The 9,396-nt window shown below is 31.8% G+C and overlaps 1 protein-coding gene across 1 annotated transcript in view; it reads left to right on the top strand.

Moving 5' to 3' along the window:
- Positions 1 to 9,396, top strand: part of LOC117178215 (protein retinal degeneration B) — an 85,616-nt gene that overhangs the window by 10,129 nt on the left and 66,091 nt on the right. Inside the window, exons 2-3 of the mRNA XM_033369522.1 lie at positions 7,274 to 7,387; positions 7,463 to 7,799. Of these exons, the coding sequence (XP_033225413.1) occupies positions 7,310 to 7,387; positions 7,463 to 7,799 (415 nt within the window). The 5' untranslated portion in view covers positions 7,274 to 7,309. The remainder of the gene's footprint in view (positions 1 to 7,273; positions 7,388 to 7,462; positions 7,800 to 9,396) is intronic.

Below are 9,396 nucleotides of genomic sequence, written 5' to 3'. Positions count from 1 at the left end.
AAAGAAAAATAACTTTGCTTAGCATTTTAAACTTCGCGCGAAACCAATTAGATGCCGAATGCGACGCATGCGCAGTTGAGTAACTAGCTCTTGTTGGAATCCATGCACAATTGGCAATTTGCATTTTGATTGTACTACTTGATTCTGAAATTCATGTTATGAAAATTTGTCCTTAATGTATGTCTGTAATTAATTTATTATTAATACAGAATCAAAATTTCAATAACAGAATCGATTGTATCACATATTTTATTCTCATAATCTAAAAACATTACAATTTTGTGCATAATGCAATCCATTTCTTGTGCAATCCATTACTAGCGCATAAAGATGGCGTTTCAATAGGAAATCGTTCTGACCCGGTCGGGCCCAGGTATGGGCCACAGAGTTCTACCGATCAGGGCCAGATCAGGAAATCCGATCGGGGCCAGATCGATATTAAGTTTGAAATCGGGCGATTTCTGCACGGGGTTCTAGAGAATAACAGAGCAAATATTGCATTAAAAATATAAATTTAAATATATGGATTTGAAAAGACCAACAGTTGATTAAACGGATGAGTAAGCATTGAGAGGATCCTAAAAGGTATAACCGAATAAGCATCCATGTGCTACCCCCGCTCGAATATGGTCAAAATTTTTACAATAAGATGGAAAAATTTGATATGGGTCTCAATAGTAGAATGTTAGAAAAATTTATGAACTAATTTTCGCGAATGGAACCGTTGAATAATTTTTTCTTCAACTTTTTGGGAGTTTTTTTTATAGGATTTTCTTGCTGTACCTCGTGTGATGAGCGCCACAATCTGGGAATGTCTAGCATCGCAGCATTTGTTTTGCCCCTTCAACTATTTCTGCGATCTTTACTTTCTTTTCGTCTATCGATTGGTTTCTCATGTTCATTTGGTTTTATATTGAAAATGCAGCTACATATATTATTCTTTCTTTGAGCAATAAAACACTGCACTCTCAGTGGGTTCTTATATAGTCACACTTTTGTCACATCAACTTTTTATGGATTCGTCACTTGTTCTTTCGTCCAGCGGTTCGTTTCACACATTTTTTATTTTTCTATTGAAGGTAGGATTCTATTTGTGCTCTTCTTTCTTTTCTAGAGTCTAATACAGCGTTTGGGTCAGCTTATTCCTATAGTATCAGGAAGGTCGTGTTCTTCGATGTTCATATTTCTCTGTTGACTTGTGTTTCTTTGTTGACTTCGTATTTCTCTGAGCTCAGACTTACGAGTGTCATGCATTGTTACTTTAACTGTTTTGAGTGTACATATCTTTCGATAACACAATGATTTTCAATATTTTATCTGTTGATGCTATTCAACGTAGCATATTGTGACATTCTTATATTCTGCATACAAAATGAATGATTTAGTGCATAATTAAAAAGTCGCTCCAATAGCTATCAGCTACAATTCCTCCGCTTTTTGCGCAATTAGCACACGCTTGACCTTGATTCAATCTTTGCTGTGCTTCATTTGATTTGGTACAGGTGAAAATTTCGGATTCATTGAGGAACTCCAAGTGCGCTGAATGTAATAAGATCTGCAATAAAGTACCTGGTCGAAGTAAAAACAATTGAAGCTTAAAATGAAGCAAGGAATTATATTGAATTACATTGTTCCAATTCACAGAATCATACCAACTTACAAGTAGTGCTCTTTTTGTTCTGCCACCAAAAATATTACCGCCATTTCAGAAGAAGCTCGTTTACAATCTATCATTCAGATACGAATCCACATACCAGCAATAATCAGCGATGCCAAAGTCATGTAATCAAACAACGATTGTATAAGGAAAACCTTAGCCTCTTAAAGATACACTCTAATTGGTCAAATCTTACCGCCTAGGAGTTGAAGGAAATAGTGGGGAATCTCACCATTGAATGTGATTCTATACTTTATGATAAAATCGGAGATTTAAGTCTGTCCGAAACAGTTCTTATCTTTAGAGGCTTAACATGGGAGAATATTAAACAATTAAGAGAGATGTTAACTTCAATGCGAAGCGGGGCAGACTGAAAAACTTGGTTCAGGTTATTCGAATAAAATGTTGGCTTCAATTCTTCAACTTGAATACGAACAGCTTATTTTTAAATATCCAACACCAGTTACAAAATCATTTGAAGAATATTTGTTACCTTATTGTTTTGGAAGAACAGCTTACATCAGAGATGACCTTATCAAAGATCGCCAACTGAAATTGCTAAGACTTTTTTTGAGGCTCATAAACATTTATTTTAAATCTGTGATTGAATGTATGCATGCTATCAAAAAACTTCGAACAATGAGTTTTAAATAAAGTCTTATTCAAGTCAGGAGGAAGTTCTGCTTTATAAGTGTTTCACAGTTTGCACAAGCGATGGGTACGTGGTTGATATGTTAGGACCATACTCTGCCAATCTAAATGATGCAGAGATTTTAAGAATTCTTTTACTGGATCCGAACGGTTTGTGCAAGTTGTGGGAAGAAAGAGAATATGTCGTTCTCGATTGCGATTTCTGAGATGTAATAGCTGAGTTAGAGCTTAAAAAAATCAACGCATTAATTCCTGTTTCGAAAGGGCAACGTAAGGATTCGACAATAAAAGAATCCAACGAATCCCGTTGTATAACAAAAACTCGTTGGGCAGCTGAAGCTGACTATGGAATACTGAACCAAAAATACCGAATTTTAGTCCACAAATTGAACAGCAAATTGCTTCTGTATATTAGGACGTACTTCTCAATTGCATCATTCTTAAATAATCAACTCGGGAAAAGGCCACAGTGTGATACAGAATTTTGAAGTGAGATCACAGAAAGAATGAAAGTCAGAAGAAATGTTGAGAACACTTTGGCTGTTTTGGCAGAAGAAAACGTTGGCTCCGAAAGAGACTTGTCTTTCAAAGTATTTCATCAGAAGAAATCTTCGACTTTCCAGAAATGACGGAGAGAGACTTGAAAATTCTTTTCACTGGAACATATCAATTATCACAGGAAGCTTCATACTTAGCTGGAGTTGATGAAGATGGTCAGATCAAATTGCAATGCTGTAAGAATAATCTAATGTATTGAAATTGCAAGTTCAATCTCGTCACATTTCACGAAAAGTGTACAGATGCTTCCTAAAATATAAGCCAAATATTATAGGCATTTAAAATTGTTTACAATTATTGTATGTTAACTACACGCATTCAGATCGACAGAAAAACTGTCTTAGTGAATTTTTCGTTTTACATTTTGAGTTTTGAACTCGAAATTAGGAATGAGCTAGTTAGTTGATTAAACGGAAGAGTGAGCAATGAGAGGATCCTAACTTAAGAGTTTTGCTTGATTCCTTTAATAATAGATTCAATTATTATTAGTATGTTTTGATTTGATGACGTGGATTTGAAAAGACAAACAGTTGAGTAAACGGAAGAATGAGCATTGAGAAGATCCTAAATTAGAGTCTTGATTGATTCCTTTGCTATTACATTCATTTATCAGTATGTTTTAATTTGAATATGTGGATAGGGAAAGACCAACAGTTGAATACATAGAAGAGTGAGCAATGAGAGGATCCTAAATTAGAGTCTTTCTTGGTTCCTTTACTGATAGATTTAATCATCAGTATGTTTGCACAAAGCACGAGCAAATTGTTAAGTTTTCTGAAAGAATCTAGGCCAGTCCCTGTAGAGCAAGGTTTTACGTGGAGACTTGTTTTTATATAGTAGAAACAATAGCTTTACACTTATTGTGCTTCATTGTAGGTGAAGAGAAATGTAGAATTGTGTTGGTGGCGCAGCCTGCCCACAGATGGTCACTATCCCTGATTACGTGCTATTCGTGCTACCCAGCACCTCAAATCGAGTATGCTTTTTTCTTTGCCTTTTATTTCCAGCTGCTACACTGTATTTTATTCGATTGTACTATCTTCATTATAACGACATCCACTCCAGAGTTCATAATTAGACCGCAAAAGTGCAACTCGAGATATAATTAAGCTTCCTGCTATCCTACTGTCCTGCTTGGCCATTCAAATGCGCTAGTAAATTCTTCTTTTGTTGAGTGGCCCTCAATAAAGTCTAGAAACAAGTTCCAGATATCAAAAACATCGATTCAAAGATCAATTGAAACTATTTTTCTGGTAAAAAGACAAAATTAGTTTTAATTCATGGAGAAAAGCATTTTAGTGATAAAAAAAAGAAAGTGGAGCAGACTTAATAAAAACAGGTAATAGTTATATAATTGAAGCCATGTATTAAAGGAAAAATTATTTTTTTAAATTGTCGAATAAGTTAGGCATCAAAAAGTCACCCTGATATAGAAAGGAAGATTTTGTTACATTATTAGTATTTGTTTTATATGATACTAAAATATAAAATTACACGTTGTTATGTATGTTATTGTGAATGTCCTCCCATCCCTTCCATTTGATATGTATAATTTTTAGAGGTAACACTGTCTAGGGCTCGTATCGGGCGACTACAGTTAAAATTCAAACCTAGAAAAAACTATACCTTTTTATTTGAGAAGATCAAAATTGAATGATTTATCATTGAAGCTATATTCTGAGACAATTTTTAATCAATAACTTTTAAAATTTAACATTTTATGATTTCGTGAATCCGAATTCATAGTTTTATTATTTTTAAGTTGCAAACCTTAATAGTTGGACATTTTAAAGTCGAAAACTTTTAAAATCGAATTTTTTCAAATTCAATTATAGTCTTCACACTCTTTCCCTTAGTTTTCTTTTCCTCCCTTTTTTAAGGAGTCACTCCTTTTCCTGTTTTTAAGAGACTTCCCTTTTATCCCTTTTATCGTTTTCTCCTTTAATGAATCCTTTAGGATTGAAAATTCCTCTTTTACGGTAAAAAAATTAATCATTTTTGGATAAAAATGAACTTATTTGTTAAAAATTTAACTGTCTTCTAAAAACGTTGTCTTTTCGGCATCAAAATTCAAAAATGTATTTGGTTTTTAATACAACTATTTGGTTGAACTTTTTTTTTAAACTACTTTGTTGTAAATTAATCTATCTTAGTTGAAAATTAACTTTTTTCTGGAAAATTCACCTCTTTTAATTTTGGTTTTTGGCTTTTATCTATTTGGTTGAAAATGCAACTTTTCGGTTCAAAATTATGATTTTATTTAAATTCAACTATTTGTTTTGAAGTTCATCTTTCTAGGTTGTGATTGCAACTATTTGGTTGAAAATCATGATTTTTTTAACTTAATTATTTGGTTTGAAATTAGTATTTTTTCGAAGAACTTAATAATTTCGATAAATATTGTCAATGAAAGAGATAAAAAAAAGGTTGAATTTTTGTTATTCTTTAAATTTTTCTGTACAATTTTAAAGTCAAACTTCATAATAAAAAAAGCAATTTAGGAAAATGAAAATAATATGCAGAAATAAACGGAAGTAAAAATTTGTTTTTAATTGTCCGACAAGCCAAAAAGAATATGCACCGTGGAAAAGGGAATTTAGGCAAAAATATTAGTAAGATTTCTTTTCCTCTTTATGAAATGTTTTTTTTTTCATAAAAATTGCTTCTCTTGAAATTTGCATTGATATTACAAAATGTAATTTTTCTAATACACCCACGAAAGGTTCGATTTTCGAGGCATGTATTGCGTGCAGGAAGTGACCAATTCCGAAACCGTGGTAAAAAGCAGTTATAAAGAGATTTTTTCTAGCTGCTGCGCTTGCGCTCTTTGAGTAAGATTACTTTTGCTTGCTGTTGCGCTTGCGCAATTCGAGTCAGAATTACTTTCCAGGACTGTCGGAATCATAACTTCACTTCATTATGATTTGCAGCTTGAGAGACTGATTGTGAGTAGTGAACAGTTATTGGACACACTTGAAGTGATAAGTTACCATAAATGACAGATAAATTACCGATAAATTACCGACAATTTTGGAAACTTTTAGATATCTGAAATTATCGGTTATTTGCCAATTTTTCATAGATTTCTGAAAATTTTGGAAATTTAGCCAATTTTTCATAAATTTTCAGAAATATTTGAATTTCTTCCAAAAAACTTGGGATATACTAAATTTCTATAATTTTTCGGTAATTTACAAATTTACAAAAATTTCACGAATTTTTAGGTAATTTTTGTAATTTTACCATAAATTTTCAAAAATTACCATAATTTTTCAAAAAATTGATTTTTATTGTTTCTGAAATCGTAAATTTCCCGAACTTGTTAGAAAAAATATCGTGTGCTACAGGAGCTAAAAGTAGGCAGATGAAACTCTTGTGAAGTTGATAGTACTTGCCATCGCCTCATATTCGGGTCGTCTCTGGCTCGCACAGCTAACTTCACACTCGTGTGGAACTGCCTACTTTCCGCACTTGTAGCACTATATAGTATTTTTGAAAAGACTGTTTTAACAAATATAAAAAACTCTTAGTATTTGATTTTCGAACTCTTTAATTTGAACTCTCAGTAACATTTTGTTTAAAGTACAATAGAATTTCACTACGCGCCTTTTTTCGCCAAGTGCCTCCCTTCCATTACCTCTAAACTCAGCGAACGACTTGAGCGTGAAATTCAACGCGCGTGCGCGAGACGATATTCAATTAATCCGCCAAAGCTTCTTAATAAATTTTTCCCGCCCAGCTTTAAAGGCGTGCCTTAACTAAGCGGGTACTTAATGAGGATCTCAATCCAAAAGACCAGGCGCTTTGTGAGAGTCTACTGTATTTCAAAGATCATCTATGAAAATTAATTTTCTTTTGTTTATATTATGTATTAAAGCAAGAAGAAACATTTTGTTAAATTAAGAAAAAATTATAGCCTAAAGGCCATAAGAATTTAAAAATTATTTTATTTTGAAGAACTTGTTTCATTGTAGGAGTATTTTTACAAAGTTGGCAACAGTTTATAAGTATTAACGAATCGTATAGTTTTACGAGGTAAACCATTTAGGTGAAAAAATAAGTATAAAAAATATTTAAAAATTTGTCTGTAACCTGACAAGAAATTCATCTGAAAATGAATTTTGATGTTTTTAAATCAGACTATCTATTTAAAAAATTTAATGGTTTAGGACATTGACGTTGATTTTCTAAGGTATTGGTTTTCAATTTTTTAAAATTATTTTGCAATATTTGAAGACATTAGACATTATACTGATATTTTTATAATTAGTTTTTATAAATTGAAAGACTAGATGATTCTTTTCCAAATTGCTCTTTAAAATTCATCTGTAGAGTTTAAAGAAATTAATCCTAAATATCAATAATATCCTCAACCAAATTGAAATAAGCTTTATTTTCTTTTTTCAGAAATGTACGGATAGAAACTGAAAGGATTCCACCAAGATGTTGATAAAGGAATATCGAATACCTCTACCCTTGACGGTGGAGGAATATCGGATTGCTCAGCTCTATATGATAGCGGTAAATATTTGGAAACTGTCCTTGAAGCTAAAGAAATTGGTACACGACTCTAAACTTTTTTTTATTCTCAAACAGAAAAAATCGAGGGAAGAGAGTAAAGGAGCCGGCAGTGGAGTTGAAATCATCCAGAACGAACCCTATGATGATGGTCCGGGTGGAAGTGGGCAATATACTCACAAAATTTATCACGTTGGGAGTCATCTTCCAGGGTGGTTTAAAAGTTTGCTTCCAAAATCAGCATTGACAGTCAAAGAGGAAGCATGGAATGCTTATCCTTATACCAAAACTAGATATACTTGTCCATTTGTAGAGAAGTTCTCGTTAGAAATTGAAACCTATTACTATCCTGACAATGGACATCAAGAAAACGTTTTCAAGCTCAGCGGAAGTGACCTGAGGAATAGAATTGTCGGTAAGGGCAGGTCTTATCGATTAAAATGATAGTTGAACATTTATTGTAAAAAGGTAGAGAGCATTTCTTGCGAAATCCCTCCTCGAATAAGGTTCATAGAAATCTGCACTTTTGGAAAAACAGGCATCACAGACCGTCCCTATACCCCCCATGGTACCCTATAATAGCCTTATCTAAAAAATTTTTTAATTAAAATCGAGGCCTCCAAACCTTGCACGATGTATGTATTAAAAATTTTTTTTGTAATTCTTAAAAATAATTTCAAAATTTAACAATTTTTTGCTTAAATTGAGCCATAAGAGATAAATTAATATTTTGCAGACTATTGCTTTCAACAAAAAGTTTAAAACCCCTTTCAAAATCAGTAGAGAATCGTTTCTGTTCTTTGAGGCCTTTCTGCGTGTGAAAATATCCTAGAGAAAAATGGTCAAATCTTAAGGAAACAAACGCAAAAATACAGTAGGTTTTCAAGTTGACCATTTTGACATTTTTTTTAATTACTTGAGAACCTTTTACTGATTGAATATATTATAAAAAAATGGCATTCCTGATTAATCAAAACTGGAACAGCATGTTCTTCTAAATGCCATTTTCGCAAAGAATTAAAAATAGATAAATTAAAAACGGTAATTTTTAAATTATACTGTTTACTCATTTTTAATATTTTTAGCTTTTCTTGATTTTCTTTTTCTGTTGTATTTTTATCGACAGGAAATCTTTAGATGCATCAAGGATTTTTCAAAGCTAGTTAAAATATTCATTTTGAAAAACAGAAAAATGGCTTTTGATATCTATGAAAAATCTACTGCCTTAGCAATTACTTTAGCATATCCCATTTTTTTGTCATAAAAAGGGTTGAAAATTAATTGTAAAGAAAGTACCATATGAGTTTGAAAAAAGTATCATTTATACCCAATCTTTTATCCCATAGGAACTCTGAGACCTGTAAAAGGTGTTCTTTTTTTACTAAAAAAGCAGGTCTCAGATTGTACCAGACTTCACAGCCCAAAATACTCTTAAAATAAGGAAAACAGGGTGATGATGTTTCACGAAAATAGGAGTATAATAGGGAAATAAATTATTTTTAATATAATATGATACATGTGTACCATGTTCCTAATATTTCAACTTCAATTATATTACATTTTCAACAATAATTCGACTTTTAAATCAGAAAATATCAACATCTAAACATTAATTTTTAAACAAGAAAATGAATTTTGAAGCAAAAGAGGCGAATTTTTTTTAATTTGAATTTTTTAGTCAAATATGTAAATTTGAACCATTAAAGATGGATTTTTCACTTTAAAAGACGAACTTTAGAAATAATAGTTAAATTTTGAACCAAGAGAAATTTTGCAGTCAAGAAAGAAAAAAAACCACTAAGATCTTTAATTTTAAGGACAAAAAGACGAATTTTCTACAAAACAATTAATTTTTTAAACCAAGAAAATTATTCTTCTAACAAAAAAGACGAATATCAACGAAATACATAAATTTTGAAACAAACAGTGGAACTTTCAATTAAAAAGATACATTTTTATCCAAATAGGGACTAGTTCAATTTGCAGTTTAATTTTCAACCTAAAAATATAAG

The sequence above is a fragment of the Belonocnema kinseyi genome, chromosome 8 (assembly GCF_010883055.1).
Source record: "Belonocnema kinseyi isolate 2016_QV_RU_SX_M_011 chromosome 8, B_treatae_v1, whole genome shotgun sequence".
In the NCBI taxonomy this organism is placed as follows: Eukaryota; Metazoa; Arthropoda; class Insecta; order Hymenoptera; family Cynipidae; genus Belonocnema; species Belonocnema kinseyi.
Note: the sequence above shows the minus strand (reverse complement) of the source record. Positions and strands in the feature narration are given on the sequence as shown.